The sequence below is a fragment of the Aythya fuligula genome, chromosome 8, assembly GCF_009819795.1.
Source record: "Aythya fuligula isolate bAytFul2 chromosome 8, bAytFul2.pri, whole genome shotgun sequence".
Lineage (NCBI taxonomy): Eukaryota > Metazoa > Chordata > Aves > Anseriformes > Anatidae > Aythya > Aythya fuligula.
The window spans coordinates 6,315,693-6,335,822 of record NC_045566.1 but is presented as its reverse complement, the minus strand read 5'-3'; the positions used below and the strand labels follow the sequence as shown (position 1 = coordinate 6,335,822).

Here is a 20,130-nt window from a genome sequence, read left to right as displayed (position 1 = left end):
ATGTGGTTGAATGTACTAGCTCACATTTGAATTTGCTGGTACCTTGCATAGCTATAAGCCTTTCTTACAGATGAAAAAGGAGTAGTGATGTGCAGTCTGTTTCACTAGCTCCAGGAGAGGTTTTGCTGTGATGGATGTTGTTGACAGAGGAATTTTGTGTGTTCTAGTTTGGGCAATTGAATTAAGGCTCAAGTCACTCCTTCAGAATTAATAGAATAAGCTTTCATTTTTTTATAGATAGTTAGGAATATAAGTTGTTGATCCGTAGTGATCTGCCTTGAATATAAAGAAATGCAAGGTGCTTTTTCTTATATACGAAAGATAAATCTGTTCAAGTGTCCTGAAGGTTATAAAATATTTGTAGAAGGAATGCCTGTCTATCCATTTTCCATCTGTAATGTATGATGGAATACAATGTTATAAAGATATACCTGAGTTGAGTTCTAAATGAAATCATTGATGAAGAGGAACCAAAGTGAGGCACAAGAAAGTAAGCAACATTCAGGTCAAGTGTTCTGTTATCATTTTCAGAAAATATTTGTGTATGAACTGATAGTTTCATTGTGTAGGCTGAGTGCTCTTTCTCTTCCTGCTATGCATTTTGTTGTTTAATTATGCTCTCAGCTTTTAAATTGAGAGAGATGGTCTTTGAAAGGTGTCAGAATTTGGAGCTGCTGTAGCTGAGAACTTAATGTGGTGTTTTGGACTCTTAGGTACTTTTGTCTGTTCATGTTTCTTGTTCTTTGTTTGCTTTAGCTCAAGCCTGGGAGAACATGATGAGTGCCTCAAGCCAGAGTCCTAACCCTAACAATCCCGCTGAATACTGTTCTACTATCCCTCCTTTGCAGCAGGCTCAGGCCTCAGGCGCCCTGAGCTCTCCGCCTCCCACCGTCATGGTACCTGTGGGAGTTTTAAAGCATCCTGGAGCAGAAGGTAAGAGTACTTTTTTTTTTTTTTTCTTTCAGTTTAGCTGCAGTAAGAAGTTGGTAAGAATATCTGCACTTCATCCATTCCAAGTACTCTAACTAATGCCAGTTGTGACATTCCTGCCCTCAGCAGAGACATCAGGTTTTTAAGGACAGGTAAACCATTCTCAGCAGAGGAGTGCTCGGTTTATACATGTTGCCACCATAGGCAATGCAGCAGATGATGTCCTAAGTCCCTTCCAATCCACATTTCATTATTTTTAATTTACAGTTTTTCTCTTCAGTGTCCAGATTTTCCAGTCAGTGTTGCTGTGAGATGTTAAATACTATTTTTTTTTCTCTCTAGTGGCTCAACCTAGAGAACAAAGGCGTGTTTGGTTTGCTGATGGGATATTACCCAATGGAGAGGTTGCTGATGCAGCAAAATTGACAGTAGCTGGGACAACTTCTACAGGAACTTTAGCAGTATCACATGATCCAACAAAGCCTGTGACCAATAACACTTTATCAGCAGAAGTAAGGAGACATTATGCTATTCACTGCTCAAAATACCATGCCTGTTTTGGTCATGAATATTATATCAGCTTCTGTGATTTCAGGAGGACTGATGTGGGAAATCTGTTGAGGCTTGACTTCATGTGTTGTACAGCAAGTGTCCTCACCTATTTTGACATTTACATAGTGCTGAAACAGCCAAATAATTTTGGACTGAAATGAACTATTATGAGACAGAGTGCTAAGCAATGTTTGAAGTCTGTGTGCTAGGTGGATTCCAAGTTTTTGGCTGTACAGCCTTGTGTATAAAGCACATTTGTGTAACTCAGGTCTTTAAAAAAGCAGAGTCATGGTCAGTAGGGAGTTTCAAACAGAAGATTGTCATAGCATGAAACGGAAACATACTTTGCCTGAGACTTCTCATAAAATGATTTACGCATGAAAATGTAGGTGCAATCTTAGTGGTATGAAATACATCATACCCTGTGTGAGTGGCATTGAGGCTTCACCAAGTTAAAATGTACATTTACATGTACATATAGTAAGGAAAAGGGAATGTGTGGTGCTAGAGAAAGGACATACAGTCTCTGTCTAAGCAGGCATTGTAGTAATAGTTTGCACACAGGAATCATCATCATTATCATCTATTTTTAAAGAGCCAGATTACTTGATGCTTCTGGTTCTCTGGCAGACACAGAAGTCCTTCACCTACGTCTAGTAATCTAGTCAGTGAGCTCTTAAATGTTTATCATTATTGCATTTGTAATGTTGTCTTTTGTTATTGTTTGCTTCTTGTAGACTGATAATGCTTCTGTATTCTCGGGAAGTATAACTCAGGTTGGCAGTCCTGTTGGCAGTGCAATGAATCTAATTCCTGAAGATGGTCTTCCTCCAATTCTCATCTCCACTGGAGTAAAAGGAGGTAAGGAAGATAAGTTGATAGCTAGCTTTTATACTAACCAGTTGCAATTAACCCAATAGTTACTACATTTATTTTAAAAATAAGACAATGGCAATATGCTGAATATTTGAAGAAATTCACAGCAAGTACTTGTGACTAAATGTCATGACACTCATTTGCACTCTTGATCCTTATTAGCAATGAGGAAGAATCTCATGTTGCAATGAAATTACTGTAAGAAGTAAAATACAAAGCAAAAGGAAAATTAACTTCAGTCCAGTAATATGGGCTAATTTCTTCACTAATCGAACTGTAGGGAATGTTTCATACAGAGATACATTTTAATTAGCCTTCTGAATATTCATGCTTCCCTTCTCTGAAACTCTCTTGGAATATCTGTTCTGTCTGAGGCATCCCAGAGCACTGAATGCAACAGCACTATCTCACATCTTGGTCTGCAGTGAAGCATGCAGTAATTGTGATATAGCCTTCCAGAGTATCCAAGTAGTGGAGGATTCTGAAAAAGAAAAACTAATTTTCAAAAGGTTAAAAAAAGTATATATTTGTTCATCAGGCAATTGCTCTCCAGTCTAATTTGTAATGTTCTTTAATATGTTCCTGGTGTTAATTTATTTTTTCATCTTTTTATATATATATATATGTATGCATACATTATTTATATATAGATATTCCTTTTAAATATTTTGCTGGTACAGAGCATTTCTAATGTTAAGCCGGAAGCAACCTTTTACTGTAGGATATTGTCAAAACCAAAATGCAAGCAGCATTTCATTTCAAAACAAATCTGTTCCATCCTGTGTTAGCTGTTCATGTGGGTGCCTGATTATTCGTTCTCCTCCACAAAAAGGAGGAGTGAAACTACACTATACTTTTAGCTTTTATATAGGTAACCTCATGTAAATCACATTTTGTATGCTAAGTTGATTTTTTTTCATATGCTGTCACATACTGGATTTTCTTGATTTTTCTATGGTTCTATTCTTTGCGGTGTTTTACTTCCAATATTTTAATTCTATTTAAAAACATTCCAAAAACACTTAAACATTAGAAAGCAAAATTACCTTTCTTTCTAGATAATTCGAACTGGAAAGGTAATATAATTTTATCAAAACCTGTTTTTATCTTTGTAACTGTTTTTTGTTAAATCTTAAATGCAGAATAGATTATAATCACATGGATGACAAATTTTAATTTAGTAGTCTTATGGATCTAATCATAGAGGGGAACTATAGACATCTTCAAATGTTCGTGCTGGAATCCATTTTACACCACATTTAGACCTTCTATGATCTCTGAAAAACACTTTTATATAGAGTTTGTTACCGTCCCTTTGTTATCTTCCCATTAGCTAATGCACTGAAAATGTTAAGTTCTGTGACATTGGGATAGCCCATATGTTGTGTTTGTAGTGCAGGACTGGTGGTCCTGTGCTTTACTGTGACATAAATAGCAATTGCCAACTTCTTTGTCATCTGGAGATTTCAGTTGACATCATGACACATTTCTCAATTTGATTTCCATTTTCTCCTCCAGTTGATACTAAAAAAAAATTTGATTTATAAAACAAGCTGTACTTTTCTGAGGGATGTACAGGTGTTATGCATATAAATGCTATTGAAGTTTGGAAATACCAGCTTAGGAAACAATCAAATCAGCAATACTTAAAGGTTTTTTTTAAATGTCAAAAGGAAAAAGCATCAGTATCTGGGCTAACTGATTATAATACCGAGTACTGTATAACTAAGTTGAGGACTTTACTATGTGTTTACCTGTTCTTTTATAGACTATGCAGTAGAAGAGAGGCCTTCTCAGATCTCTGTCATGCAGCAACTGGAGGATGGTGGCCCTGACCCTCTTGTATTTGTTTTAAATGCTAATTTGCTGTCTATGGTAAAAATTGTAAATTGTAAGTTGGTTTTATTTTTTTTATTTTTTATTTTTTAATTAAATAAGCCTTGGGATATGAGGGGAAATTTTGTATATATTATTACTAGGAAAAGCAGCATTTTTATTTGGTAGTATAGTCTAAGAAAGTGTGCATGGACTGAAAACTTTGTACTTAGCCATATTAAATTAAATTATATTTTTATTTCCAGTGCTTTGACATTGATACATATAGTTTTGTTTAGCAAATATAAACTAGAGCCGCCAATCAGTTTTGTAGACAGGCATCTCCTGTCCAACTTGGTAGGGCAGAATATTACATCACTTATTTTTCCCTTGGTTGCTTAACTCATTTCACCGTCAACCCATCTTGGGAAGAGTATGTAGGATCCCATAGTAATATGCAAGTTCTGTGCTACTGCACATCTCATATCCTTTTCTATACTGTACAGGCGCATGTGTGTGTGTCCATGTGCTGAAAGAAGGAGGAACAACGAAGAGGCATATAGATGGCTTCTTGTGTTAGTACCTCAGTTGATCTCTGTTACATAGAAAGATGTGAACAACTCAAAAGGTCAATTTTTGAGAAAAATGATTCGGTTCTGTGAAAAGTTCATATGATAAACTAACATGTTGTTTATAAACCTTTCAGCATCTTGTTAAATAGCAGTACATTTACATATATATATTTAGATGAAAGACTTTATTCTGATAACATAGTATCCTCAACAAACAAATTTTGAAGCCTAGAGCATGTGTCATCATTAACATCCATGTGAAGAAGAACACAGTGATTGGGCGATCCACCTCATGAGAAAGATGTCACTGTCTGAAATTTGTGTAGCTGTCAGGGTCACCATATGCACAGCCAACAGCCTCGCCTTTTCTCAGGTTCCTTCATTCCCGTTTAAATCCCGCCCTTTAATTTGGATACAGAAACTGTTAAAAGTCTGCTCTGTGGAGTTAATCCCAAAATCTGACTGGGAGTTGTAATGCTCTGGCTGTTCCCTAGCTGCCAACTGGGAATTATTGAGCTGCTTTTGGTTTGGATATGCCTGCATGCCAGATTTAGAATCTAAATGTGTCCATGTGACAGATATCACAACCAAATACGCTGTAAAACTGATTATTGAACTGTCTTTTTGTAGTGAATTTAGGCATATTTTTGTGAAATTCTGATTTTCTGTTCTGATACAATTTTCCTTTCTGCAGATGTGAACAGAAAGTGCTGGTGTTTCACTACAAAAGGAATGCACGCGGTGGGGCAGTCAGAGATAGTCATTCTCTTGCAGTGTTTGCCTGATGAGAAATGTTTGCCCAAGGATATCTTTAACCATTTTGTGCAACTTTATCGGGATGCCTTAGCAGGTAGGAAAGCTATCTATTAAAAATGATTTCAAAAGGAAGACTCTCCCTGTGGCAATTTTGTATTCAGCAGCCTTTACTTATTGTCTGCCCTGGCATTTCCGCCAGGTCTTTGCCTAAGAAATTGAATAGAGATAACACATACCTTAACATATTTCTCTACTTTGTTTAGCAATAAGTGTAGTAGGATGCTTAGAAGAGCTCCTGGAAACAGTAATTGCATTGCTTCTAATAATTTTTCTTAAGAAAGCTAAGTCTGGATAGCTTTTTTCAAAGATAAGAAAGAATATTTTGAGCATCACTGTGGACAGAATGTTAAATGCCCCCAAACCAAGTAGCTTAGAAGTTTGATTCCTATAGTGTGTGTTTATTGCCACACTATGGAGATACTATTCATATTGTAAAGTAGTACAGATTTTTGTATGTGTGTGTTTGCCTGGAATGAGTTGTAAGGCATTGCAGAAATTATCCCTGAATTTTGAATTTTAGTATCTGAATTACAAGATTGTATTATGTAACCTTTCGCAAGTTTCATATTTGAGGAGTAAATGGGCTTCCACTTTTAACTATTGTTAGACCTTAGAGTTCAAAAACTATTGCAAGTTAAGAAAAAAACAAGCATTTCGTTCCAGTGATAAGAAATTAAAACTAGTTTCCCAGAGGTTAAATTGCATTGCGTTAGGGTTATGTACTGAAAATAGCATTTTAAAGGGTTCTGCATGTCATTTGAAATGCCTTTGCAGTGACTGAATCCAATTCTTAACTGAAATAATGAAAAAAGATCTTTGTCTCCTAAAATATCTTGATAAAACAAAGGTCTTCTTGTCCAGAGAGGTTGCCAGGTTTGGAATGTACTATTATCTCATCATAATGGATTTCAAATACACGGGAAACAAATAACCTTCCAAACCTCACTTCATTTACAATGCTTTACTTTCTAATTATGGTGTTACTCAGAGAGAGGTACAAAATGCTCTGTTTTTGTGTGTGTATATATATATTTATATATGAAAACACATATGTATACACAGATATAAATGCAGCTAGGTGTGTATATTGCAATGGTGTTCTGTATAATTACACTACAGAAATACATAATTTATATCTTCTCCATAATGTATTTGGAATTCTTTTTTTTAGTGCTCTCATGATAGTAATTTGATATCTTACAATTGCAGTTGTGCAAAGAGCTGCTTGCTATTGTACGATTTTTAATCAGAAGCCAAACTTCACTGCTTAAGTGTAATGTTGTTTTGATAGTGTTTGCTCTGTTTTGTGTTTCAGACATGCAGTACAAATAGATACTGTATAGCAGCTCAAGGTGTGTGTAATACCAAACAGCACTGAAACTTTCATAGATCAATGCATGTCAATAAATTCCTGCAGCATTGTGTAATGCACAATCTCAATATGCATCCTCTTTTCCTCCTCTTTTTTTCTTTTTTTTTTTCCCCCAAGTCATGTGTGTTTGAGAGAGAGAAGTATATATGAGCGTATTTGCAGCTCTAGCCATTTTCAGTGTCATTCAGCCAGAGAGACAGGATATGGTGCTGTAGGGTTTCAGTTTGGTGGTTGTAATCCCATGGAAGCTGTTAGCAGTTTAGGTACTGTTACAGACGCATCCGTGTTTCCAAGTTTGTTCATTTCAGAGGTATTGCATCTCTCCTTGAGTTTAGATGTTAGTTTAGAGTTTAGACATTTAGAGCAAATGAGAATCCCACTAGAAATTAGGAACTATTTGAAACTGCCTCACAGTCTCATTCTTCATTATATATTGGTTTAAATTTATTTTGCCATGAGGACACTGAAGTAAATTCTGATGTTTCTTACTTATGTCCTGTAGTAAATGTTTATTTAAAAACCATCATAAAATAAAAAGACATACAGTATTTTTTATTGGAATGGTAACAAGACTTGCATACAGTGATATTGATTCTGTTTTGGAAAAGTTTTGGTTTTGCTGCTGCTTTTGTTTAGAACCAAAATTTATAGCGTTCCCTCCCCTTGTTTATTTAAGTAAAGTCCATATCCGTAGTGATTCCTTTTTTTTTCACAAGTCACACTTATTTACTAGCTTTTCCTGCTGAATTTTGAATTCTGCATTCAAACCTGGAAGCACAAACTTGTGTGTACTCATGCCCCTCCCCAGATACTTCTCTCCTCAGAGTCTATTTTGTTTCTGGAGACCAAGTCCTGTCCTCTGTGCACTCAGCCATTTGCAGAACGCGATTCTGGCATGTGCAGGTAGCAGCAGCAGAGCTCAGGCCTCCGAGCCGCCAGCTGAAACATTTGGTCTGGATGCTTAATGTTTGCAGTTTGCCCTTCAGTTTCGTTTCCAGTTTCAGTGTGGATAAGATGTCAGTCGGGTGCAAAACCACTCTGAACCTTCATCAGTTGTCTTCTTAGGGGAAGTGCTCAACCTCAAGCTGTAGTCTAGTGTTAAGGCTTCCTAATTGTAAAACAACTGAGAGCTTTTGAAGGAAAAATGGCATTTTTTACTATAGATTGTATGTATGTGAGGTATAATAAATTGTAAAGTTGTTAATTAAGGCAAGTATTAACTGCTGTTGTTTCTCTTGTTCTGTTTTTACTTTGGCACCTCCATCATCGAGCTCCCTGCTGTGTTCCCTTTCTTGTTTCGAAATTGAAAGCTAATGATTTCTGTTGTAGTTGTAGTAGTTGTACTGTTGTGGTAGTAATCCCATGATTATCCTTGTCTGTTGGCTATAAGCCTGGCAGGAGGTCTAGTGAATGGAAAAATGAGAACTTCTGTCCCTGTGAATGGGTACTTTGAAGCAGTTGGATGTGTTAATACAGAGCTGCCAGATACGCTTTAGTACATCAGCTCTGGTGGAATACAATAAATGCTACTGTTACTTCTGTAGGAAAAGCGCAAGTATGGCAGCAGCTTGAAATGGCTCTGTGATCCCCATGGTTCTGGGGGTGTTCTACCCCAATCACAGCTTTGGATATGTTTTACCCAGCCTGGTTTTATTAAGCTGGTAGCTAAAACAGGTGAGAGCTATGGAGAAGTCCACATACATGTAGATATTCTGAACAGAGAACAGGTGAACTGAGTGAATAACACACCCCTGCAAGTGTGATATGGAAAGATGGGTACAAAATCAAACATATAAGGGAGGAGAGTGATTGTTTGGAAGACTGCCACAGTCTCGTCTGAGGAAGTTTTGGATGCTGGTGTAACTGCTGCTCACAATGATAGTAAGTGAAGCATTATGTTGTTGTTAATATGAGTAAGGCAATTCCAAATTAGTTGCTGATGTGTTTCAATGCAAAGATACTGAGTCTGGTCAGAAGTTTGAATGTTGAGTTTCATGTTTTTTTTTCTCAATAATGGCATCTACTACAGATGTGTTGTGTGATTAAGTTACATCCACAGTTGTCTCCTCTATGTCTCTTTGTGGACATTTGTGTGGTAGGGACTGGGTTTGTGCTGCTTTCCTAAAGGCTATGTGCTCATTTGCTCTTGAAGAAAATCCATCTGGCAAGATTGATCCCAGGTGATTGATCCTTGCATTTCCGGCTGCAGGCCTAGGATGTCTGAACTTTCAGGATGTTGGCATGGTGTTTGGTACTTGGCAGGTCTTGGTTGTTACTGGTGGCAGTGGAATGAGGCCAGGCAGATGCAGCTTCCTCTCTTCCAAGCAACATATATATGCATTCCCTGAGACTGGATGCTAGTACCAGCTTTTTGACCTGGGATTAACTGAGTGGCATGGAGCATGTATCAGGAATTTAACTGCATCTGGTTTTGGTAAAAGCACTGAAATGGCTTCATTGTGTACTGAAGGCAGTAAACAAACACAGGAGTATTTTTTTTATCCTTCACCTTTCCTGGTATAAACTATTTTATTTGAGCCCAGAAGGGATTGCCAAACTGATAAGCAAAGAGCTTTGTTCATCAGAGGAAGACACCTAAGTGAAGAATTCACAACACACTATGGATCATTACCGGAGACAGTCACATCAGTGGATGCAAGTGTGTTTGTTTTTTTAAAGGATTTTGTAGATGTGCTTAAGATTTAAGGTCCAGGGTAACCTAGTATAACTGAGAAAGAGAATAAATACGGACCTCCTGCAGAGTTGCTTTAGCTGCATCATACACGCTTATGATGCACTTATACACTTCCTAAATAATATGAATTGGCTGGTGTCAGGGGCTGGAACATACTGTAAGGAAAGGCACCCTTCTGTTCACTCTGAGTTACTTTAGAAAGGAAGTTGTGATATTTTGTAAATGAAATTACATGGCTTTGAGAATGATAGCTTTTTTTTGATGGTTCTTCTGACGGCTACACTTTCTCTACAGGCTTCTGAAATAGAGTTCTGTGCTTCGAATGTGTAACAGTGCAGTGGGCGGGGTTTGACCTCATCAAGTTGCTAATAGCTGTCCTTTATTTAAGGTAGCATTATGATAGCTTTAAGTACTTTGCATCCACATAAATAAAAAGTGAATGGGAATTTACTGACAAATATGAGTATTTAGTAACTTACTGGTGGGACCTAGAACCACCTTCAAAGACATGACAGGAAAGACTGTCAAACCCTGGGCAGGTCAGAAATATTTTGTGGGAGAAGCCCAGCTTTTTGACTTGCATTTGCTGCTTGAAAAGGGTGCTAGAGAGGTGTTTGGGAGAACACTCCCTTGGTTGTTCCCATGCTCTCTGCAAAGCAGGCTGCATGGTCTTATCAATAATGACTTGCAGCACAACTGCATCATCCCCGTAGTTGGCCCTTTAATAGTGGTAACGTATCAGAGCTCATACTGCAGGCTGCTTGTGTCTGTAGGAATACCCCGTACTGCTGTGGCTTGTGGGGGCAAGGTGCTGAACAGCTCGGTGTAGGTTCCACTGAGGGGATTTTTCATATTTCTCTTAGCTGAAAAGCTTCTTGTTAAGGCAGCCCAAGCATGTGAGTCTTGAAGTTCCATCTCCTGAAACGGAAAAAATAAGTAGTCGTCCCCTTCTGCTGCAGCACTTGGCATCAGTCACAAGTGGAAATGTCTGCTTGCTTTGTCATTCCAGTGGGCAGCACCTCGCCTCACGGATGGGGCTCTATGGCTTCCCTCTGCCTGGCCTCTTTCATGCAAAAAATAATTCAGAAAAGGGTCCAGTATTAATTCATTTAGCATTTCATGCACTTAATACATTATGACCATGTCGTTGGAACCAAGAACCTCACCAACTAATTTTACTATCAGGCCTGTAGCTTCTGTTTGGCTAAGAACAGATGGGAAGGGAAAAAAGGAAATATAAATGAAGAGGAGATTATTGAGGGTAGGTGGGAACTGCTAAAGCAAATGAGTGGAGTTGAGATAGAAAGGTGCCAACAGCTATTTTAGATCAGAGAAAATCTTTTTCTTGAACACGAATTGAAGCATTGGGTTGCACTCACCAGCATTAGCAATGTATTCACCAAGCAGGCTGTAGTGTCACAGCACAGGCCAACAAAAATCTGTTTGCACAGGGTCTGATGTAGCTCTTATTAGTCATGTTAATCCTTTAGGTTAATGAATGGCTATTTTACACCAGGTATGCTCAGCTGAGCATCATGGAAGTTGTAACCACTGTAAGAGTTCTGGAACCTGGTCCAGATTGATGGTGGCAGCTCTGCCTTTTGTGTATCTGCAAAATTAAAAAGTCAACTTCTCAGAATAGCAGCAAGCGATGAATGAGCCTGAGCATGCCATGGGGTGCCTGCACAGCTGAAGCCTGTTGCCCTTTACCAGAGAACTGAAGAGCTTTGTTTGTGCAGCACCTTGTGGGCACAACAACAACAACAAAGACAACTCCAGCAAGGTGCCCAGGAATAGCTGTACTGTTTTCATGCCAGGGCTGGCTTTGAGAGTGTTGCTGTGACTTGGGACTTTCACAGGGCATTCATGTAAGGGATGGTCTTGAAAGGACTCATTGGCTAATTTTTCCTTTGCTGGCCAAAACCGCACCTTCTGAATTTATTTTACTGCATTTGTAAATGCCTTTATATGATTTTTAGGCTGTTCTGCAGTATAAAAATTGAGAAGGCTTTACTTAATGATCACTTTGGTATTACTGAGGATGTCATAGTTGCATTTCTGTGACATGTTTTTACTTGAGACCTAGTGTTTGTGTGTCATTTGTCTCGGCATGCCAGTGTCTAAGAAGGAGAAAAACTCCAGTTACTGTGTCTAGTTTGTGTGCATGTTGAAGAAGGGGGACAGCGTTGCTTCCTTCTCTGCCTTCCCTTCCTTTGTATCTTCTGACTTCAGATACAAATGCCCCATTATGAGGTGGTGAGGAAGGAGCAGACACTGCTACTTAGCAGCCCCTCTGTCTGCAGGCTGTTCTGCTCATTATTTGCATGCTGTCGTTGTCATTTGATAAAAGGAATTACACTGTGGTCCTTTGCTTTGATGTTAAATGCTGCACTGGCTGCTGTAATAATCTAATCAACTTTCACATTCATTCAGCTGTTCCAGCATAAACATTTTTGGAAATTAAGGGCATCAAAGAATAAGAATTAGAGTAAAAATTAGTGGTGTTTCTCCCCTGTGTCTGTCTCGGTTGCATTTTACATAAAGTATACTAATTAAGCGAATACTCTTTTGTGTAGTTCTTAAAATGACCTAGATCTTCAATATGACTGAGCAGGCACCCCAGTGGTTTGACTAAATGAGAGGACAACCAGTGGGCATTAATCATTTGACCAGGCGCACACCTCCTTTAATCACAGTTGGGTCTGAAAGTTTGGTTCAGTCATCAGCAGCTTCTGCAGTGGAAATCTCGTGAGTGCCTGGGAGGTGCTGAACACAGGTTTTCAGTGAGCTTCTGTAGTGCCAGGGGGAGGCTGCAGGCAGCAGTACTGGCCTGAGCTACCCTTCCTCTTTCCTGGCCATCCCTGGGATGCACCATCCCCTCCATTTCACCTCTTTGACTACTTGACACAGGCAGATGACTGAAATGCTCAAGACATGTCTCCTTCCCTGCACGTTCCTCATGCTCCACCTGTTATTTTTTTAACTGAAATTAATTCACTGAACCATTTTTGCCAGCCATGAAGAAGCTGTCAAATCATGGCAACCTCAGTTCTCAGTCTGCTTTACCTCTTCAAGTATGTATCGGTTAGAAAATAAATAAATTGCTCCATTCTGAGACGTGTACATGTATGTCAAGGTACTGCTGTTTTCCTTGTAAAATGAGTAGGCATTGTACATATTTTGGAATGTATTGCTTTATACATGTGTGCAGCTGGAAAGAAGGAGAAAAAAGGAGTGGTGGTGGGTTTGTGATTGTACGTACTGTCCTGGTAACGCTTGCAGGTGCGGCTCAGCCAGGCAGGTGCAGAAAAGAAGCTGTGCATGTTCCTACAAATCTGACTTCCTACCTGTAGCAGTCAGTGAGTATCTGTTATCACTAAAGGGGGATCAAGCGGTGATAACCATGGCTCTGATGGCTCTAGTACACAAGTTATTTCATAACAAATGGCACAGTTTTTCCCAAAGGGGACCTGAGCTCCTGTCTGCAGCAAATCATTGCTTCTTCTGTTAGTGGTAGGCATTAATGCTTCAGGAAGCAAAGTGAGTTAAATGATTCTTTTTCTCTTGAAAAACTCTTTAGATTCTTGATACAGCTCTCAGTCTAGTGATGTAATGAGTATTTTTGTTCACAGGTAATGTTGTGGGCAACCTGGGACACTCCTTTTTCAGCCAGAGCTTTCTTGGAAGCAAAGAACACGGAGGGTTCCTGTACGTTGCAGCTACGTATCAGTCCCTGCAGGACCTGGTGCTCCCAACCCCGCCCTACTTATTTGGCATCCTCATTCAGAAGTGGGAGACGCCCTGGGCTAAAGTGTTCCCCATTCGGCTAATGTTGAGACTTGGAGCTGAATACAGACGTAAGTAACACGTGCTCATTTGACTGCAATTATTTCTGCAGGAGAATCCGTTCTGATTTAGAGCACAAAGGCCCAGCCCTAAATTGCTACCTAGTAAAGTCACGCAAGCTTAAACGGGCAAGTAAAAATTGTTGTTGCTGGTGTTTCGTACCCAGATTGCATCCAGCTACTAGCACAGCAGTCCTGAGGTCTTTGATATGACCTACAGCTTTTTTACAGCTGTAAGAGTTGATCAGTGAGTGAGCTGTTCATGGAGACAAATCCAGTTCTGAGTAATTGTTTGTCTTTCACTTGGTGATCTGAAACAGGGTACTGTGGAGAACAAGTCTGATTTAGTTGGTGTGGTTAGGGCAAATGAGAGCCTTTGAGATGTTAGGTTCTTTCCATGCTGAAATGGAAGTGTGTTTGCTCTTAGGTTTGTAAAACCATGCTCATTATTCCGAGAATAACAATATGCTTGTGCGGACAACTGATGTGGCAATTTGTTAGGAAAATTCTGTTGCAAATAATAAAAACTAAGATGGAGAGAGTGTTTCAGCTAATTAAAACCTTAGCAGCTAGCATGGAATTAGCATTAAGTTATGATAAAATCTTTTTCAAAAGACACTGTCCATCACTGGAGCAAAGAGATTACTGGAAGTCTGACCACCATGATGGGCCAAAAATTTGCTGCTTTAATTGGCACATCTTGTAAATCGGAATTCCTACGTCGTTGTTAATGTTTTTTTCACAGGCACTTATCAATATTTCCATAAATTTAACAAAGGAATTTTTAGAATATGCCCTACATTCATTGTTAAATGTAACTTGTGATGTGTAGAGAATGTCATTTGGGAATTTTCATAAAACACATGTTATTGGAAGGGAAAAAGGAAATCTTCAAAGCTTCCTTTCTGAGGATGAGGAATGTAGATTAAACTTGTCCAAACAAACATTAGTGTTAAAGGTGTGTACATTTTTGTGTGTATCCGTGAGGTTTTTAAGTAGTATATTTATTTCCATCAGTATTTAGAAAAACAAACAAAGATGCTCATATTTTGGTTGTGACATCTGTTTTTTGGCTGTGACATCTGTTTTTGAGCACAGAAATAAATGTTCTGATATTCACAGGCAGAAGCGCCTGCTCTGGGTTTAATGGGAAGACGGCTTTGAGTTGCTTTTATAGAAGCATGGGTTATACAAGCCGTGAGTTGGATTTGGGCATATTCACTTCTCCTGTGATGCAGAGCACTCCTTCAGTCCCCTCCAGCTAAGGGCTGCATTTGTGTCCCTGGTGTCCTTGGGTACATCCTTTTTTTTCTGGTGGAATTTGTCAGATTCCTGCCACCCATCCAATTCTGTTGGATGTGCAGCAGATGAGTTGCAGGAGTCACGCTGGGTTGCTAGATAGCCAGAAAATGGCTGCTGAGCATCTGCAGATCAACCAGACAGCTCGAAGGCAGGGAATGCAGCATGTCTGGGATGGAGCTGAGCTGCTGTACGCAGCCAGGGTGGCAGACACAGAAAATTCAGCACCTCTTGGTGCATCAGGACACCATGTCTAAGCTGGTCAGCTCTGCAGTGTGTGTGTAGGAGCTGTGATACTTTCCAGATGCCGCATCAGTGTGCAGAAGCTGGAGTTCATTTCTATATGGAAATCCTGATGATTTAATTCCAATTGCTGAGCTTTTGCAGCCCCTTCTGACTGCAGTCGGAACTATGAAGATGTACAGCATTTTGGAAAATTGGGCTGGGTGGTTGCCTGAGCATAGTTTAGGAACCTTCCTTCAAATACGTGTTTAGAAGACCTTGGCGTTACATATTACTGCGTGAGTCATGTTTCAAGCTCTGTTAGGGCTTCTGCTGCAACATAATGTAATGTAGCCAGATCCATATGCTACACAAGGAATTGCATCAGAGGTGTTTTACAGGTATGGCCAAGTCAGCCAAGGAATGCAGGTATTCTGCATTGTTGACATACTGTAAATGTCCTTTTAATTTGTTTTTACATACTCCTGTAGAGAATTTGCCACACTTGTATGAAATTATGAAAACAGAACATGAAATAATCTCAATATTATTACTTGAATGTAACATGCCAGCAACAGAACCGAAAGGCTTAGGATGCTATAGTGGAGAGTGGTCATAAAAAAGGGAGAAGATGTTTCTAAGAAGTATTTTGAAAAAGGCATTCAGAAAAGCCATCTTTGCAATCAGGGTTCAGGTCATGAGGTTCAGTCTTGCAGCATGGCACTTAGCTTTCCATGTATTTGTTCTTATTGCTTCTAGTGTGGTGGGCAAGGAGCCATGACCTGTGTGAGGTGCATTGTGATGTTACACTCTTCTTTGCTTTAGCTTTTTTAACTCTGGCCTTCTTTCCAATCTCTTCTTTTGCTGCTGCTTACCACGTTCAAGTGAGGAGCTTGTATTTGAGTCTGTTTTTTTCAGAATCTCGGTATGCAAAGCTGAATTTGACTTTTTCTGTTTTATTTTATCCTAGTTTATCCATGCCCACTTTTTAGTGTCAGATTTCGTAAGCCTTTGTTTGGAGAGACTGGACATACGATTATGAACCTTCTTGCAGTAAGTGCTGAGACTCAGCTTGTACATTCCATCGGTGTGCATGGTCACGTGGGGAGAACTGGACTCCTGTTGCATGTAGTAGCTGGCATGCTTAAAAGGTGATGAGAGGAGGTAGTGGGCATTTGGGTGAATTGCCTGCTGTTACTGGTATTGGAAGTTTGATTTTGACAGCAGGTGAATTGTAAAAAGGTTCCCAAAACACCCCAAACCTGGTGACCTGAGAATGTTTGGATCTGGAAATAAGTGCAACAGTTGCTCTGCTTCCTTCCTCAGAAGTGCTAGGTCATCACAGTGTTCAGTCACAGCTCTTGGCTATACAGAGCTTCAACTAAATGAACTTATCAGCTCTTCCTGCTTTGCTAATATTTTCAGTATAGAAAATTCTCTTGGATGCATGACTTAATCTCAGTGCTAGAAAAAAAAAGAACTAATAATGCTGTCCAGTAACGTAACAGAACACAGAGAACAAATTTCCTTGTATTCAAGGCTGGAGAACATTAATTTTGATGAAAGAAAATCGGTGAAATGACTAACGGGCACAATGATGGTTTTTCATTTGTGTACTTTGATTCTGTAGGTTACAAGCTGGGATGTTTCCCTCCCTCTCTGCTTTCCAAGTCACTGATGATAATTATTTTAATGAGCTAATTGTTGGTCATTAGGAAAGTTATGAAACCTACAGTGTTAATTACGATCATCATGCCTAACTTTTAAAAACTTGTTTTAATTACCAGGACTTTAGAAATTACCAGTACACGCTGCCTGTGGTCCAAGGTTTAGTGGTTGATATGGAAGTCAGAAAAACCAGCATCAAAATTCCCAGCAACAGATACAATGAGGTAACACTTAAAAGAAATACATTTATTTACAGTTTCTTTGTGGTTGGAGGACCTGAGATCTAAAGGAATTTTATTCTCTTTCACTAGGGAAAACTGTCTCAAACTCAGATGATAAATGCATGATGCACACATTTCTTGAGAGGAAGTGATGGTGGCTCTGCAGGAAAAATGCAATTCAGTTCAGTGTTAATAAAGCTGGAGATTATTTCTTTTTTTCTTCAGGCTTTTTAATTGTTTACATATAAAGCGTAAAGAGTAGAAAATATTAGAGGATTGCAAATACTATTTTGATTTCAGCAAGTAAGTTGACAAATTTTACACTTGAGGTAAACTAGGAGGAAAAAGTGCATTAACTTTTCTCATCTATGTTGTGTGTGTGTATACTTGCAGCATTTATTCATATTTGTTGGATTGCTGATTATGTAAAATCTCTCTCTGCATCTAAATGCTACACTTGATTTCTAGTCTGAGAAAATCAATCAGTTTCTTTAGGATTTAGTGCTGTTGAGAAAGCTGAGTGACAGAATATTTGAACAATAATGAAAGAGGGCAATGGAGAGAGTGATTAATTTTGTGGTCTGTCTGAACAGGAGGGGGGTAAATGTGGTATTTTGAAACCAATCAGAAGTAGGAACAAGAACAAAGCTCCTGGGCAAAATGGTATTTTTAAAAGCTCTTGTAGTATCAGAGCAGAATACAGCTTTATCACATAAGAAAATTCCCCTGCAAGAAGCATTTGAGTAAACTAATATTAAAAATGTTTTTATGGAAATTCAAAACGAGGACACTGATGAAGGTTCAGTTAAAGGGTGTATTGATTCTTAATGCTGTTGTGAGAAAATGGAGAAGGTCAGTGAAGTCTGCATGCACTAGATATGTGTTGGTACATGTCATAGTTTCAGCTGGGATAGAGTTAATTTTCTTCCTAGTGACTGGTATGGTGCTGTGCTTTGGATTTAAGAAGAAAATAATGCTGATAACACAGTCATGTTGTACTTATTGCAGAGCAGTGAGCAGAACAACAGCACACAAGCTGCAGTTCAGCAAGTGTTAGTTGTGCCTGATGTTTATAAGTCCGTTAGCGTCAGCTTGGTATTAGATATTGCACTAGGCTGGACTCAGAGAAAATTCCCGTGTTATGCAGCATAGCAGAACCATTGTGCTTGGGCTTTTTCTCCGATGTGAAGTGAGGACTCAGCTTTTTAAAAGGAGAAAGTGTTATTTATTTAACATTATTGCCTGCAATCCAGTTGAAAGGTTGAATTGCTAGAGATTTTTCATCTGAGTGTAGTTTGAATTAAGCTGGATTAAGCCACCAGACCTTTACTTTTTCTCCCAAGTAGAGCGATATTTAATTAGGACAGTGTCACTCAAACTGTCTTGAAAATGAAAACCTCATTTTAAATCTATTGCATGCATTAAATGTGGAGAATTCAGACTGCAATTAACAGATTAAATATTAATCTCTAGTTTTTCTATTAAATGCATATTTTTTTCTTCAAAATGATTTTAGCTTTCTATAACTTCTAGTGATACTCAGTTGCCTGTCTGAAACTATTTAGTCCCTCAGGAAAGACAACTGCCCTTTTTTTAATGAGTTGCCTTGTTACTAAATACAGTTGCCATGTCCAATTGTTTCTCGTTATGCTAAAAGCAGCTGCTGGACTCCATAAAGATGGCTGCTGTCGAGCTAAAATCTTGTTTCTGGAACATGACATGATAAACTAGATAATGAAATACGCTGCTGTCTAATGCAAAATCTTAATTAAGTTTCCTCCCCAAACATTACACCTGTGCACATTTGTCAATAGTGAGCATCAACTAATGTTTCTGACACTGTAATTAAGGTTTTATGTTAGACTGAGGAAGATAAATGTGTTGTGTGTAGCGTGCGTGCTCTCAGCTACAGAAAGCAGAGGATGGGAGTCTGAGCGCTGTTCAGAGATGTCAGCATTTTCCTTCTCTGCAGGGTTTTCACCGGAGAGATGTAACTTAATTAGCTTTCTTTTTTTTCCTTTAAGCAAGTATATAATTTTTGGTTTTGAAACTAATTCCAGATATAGGCGACTCCTTCAGTTTTCATTTAAGATTAAAAATCTCATAGTCTAAGACTACACGAAGAGAGGAGAAAATGAAAGAAGCTGTTGTGTTTTTTTACAACAGCTAGACAAGGCAGTTTGGCAACCTGTAGGTCATCTGTCCTTTGTACCAGTTATCTTAATTACATGAAAGGTGACACTTGAAAGCATCTAGATGATATAAGACCTGAACCCTCTTTTCAAAAGCAGTTTATGGTTCTAAGTGCTTAAGTCTGTCCAGCACAGGACTATGAGCACTCCTGAGAATCTTTCTCTGTCTGATTAAACTGTTCCAAGAGTCACCTCTTTATGGTATTGCTCGACAAACAGGGTAAAAATGGTAAACCTTTTTGTTTGCAGATGATGAAAGCCATGAACAAATCCAACGAGCATGTTCTAGCAGGGGGAGCGTGCTTCAACGAGAAAGCAGACTCGCATCTGGTGTGTGTTCAGAACGATGACGGGAATTACCAGACACAGGCCATCAGCATCCATAATCAGCCGAGGAAGGGTGAGGACAGGGTTCACGAGGAGGCTGTTCCCTCATGGTGCTCTGCATGACTTCTTTTTGCCATACTTATGCCATTACAGCATGTGGCTTTGTGAACCTGGCGGGGTTGGTTTGTATTTCACTGTTTTTGCTAGAAGTTCAGAGAAAGTAATTGTGACTACTGGTGTTCCTGAATGGGCAGCTTTGTGAGTTAGACCTGCAACACAAGGGACAGTACCACGTTGCTCTGTATGCCCTTTACTGCCTCAGTGCTTTATTCCCCTTGCAGAATCCACGACCTCAGATGTCGAGGGGCATGCTATGCCATTTGTGTCCTGTGTACAGTCCACATCACACTTCCTAGGTCAGCAGTGCTGTTCTGAATTTGTCTGAGGTGTGCTGGCAGCTCCGTAGATCCAGCAGACATAAAATAAAGCCCCCAACAGCTTGCTCCCTTGTAAATACGGTAATGCTGCTTGCACAATACAGCTTAGGACGTGCGGTGCTCCAGAGGTCGCAGTGCTGTAACTGGCTGAGGCAACACCTCGACATTAATAGCAAGAGCAGCCTTTGGCGTTGTTGGAGCCTGGAGGTGGGGCTGTGGTTGCCTGTGCTCTACCTCTATAAAACTATTTCAAAGGAGGAAGATGAGGTTTAGTGGGAGGAAAAGGTGGAT

General features: G+C 39.2%; 1 protein-coding gene across 5 annotated transcripts in view; it reads left to right on the top strand.

Moving 5' to 3' along the window:
- Window positions 1–20,130, top strand: part of ZFYVE9 (zinc finger FYVE-type containing 9) — a 59,275-nt gene that overhangs the window by 32,329 nt on the left and 6,816 nt on the right. For all 5 annotated transcript variants that reach the window (XM_032192736.1, XM_032192738.1, XM_032192733.1 and 2 more), the window contains 9 exons: window positions 757–933; window positions 1,273–1,442; window positions 2,220–2,343; window positions 4,127–4,249; window positions 5,440–5,595; window positions 13,261–13,485; window positions 15,965–16,047; window positions 16,782–16,886; window positions 19,325–19,475. In XM_032192736.1, coding sequence (XP_032048627.1) covers window positions 757–933; window positions 1,273–1,442; window positions 2,220–2,343; window positions 4,127–4,249; window positions 5,440–5,595; window positions 13,261–13,485; window positions 15,965–16,047; window positions 16,782–16,886; window positions 19,325–19,475 — 1,314 coding nt within the window. The remainder of the gene's footprint in view (window positions 1–756; window positions 934–1,272; window positions 1,443–2,219; window positions 2,344–4,126; window positions 4,250–5,439; window positions 5,596–13,260; window positions 13,486–15,964; window positions 16,048–16,781; window positions 16,887–19,324; window positions 19,476–20,130) is intronic.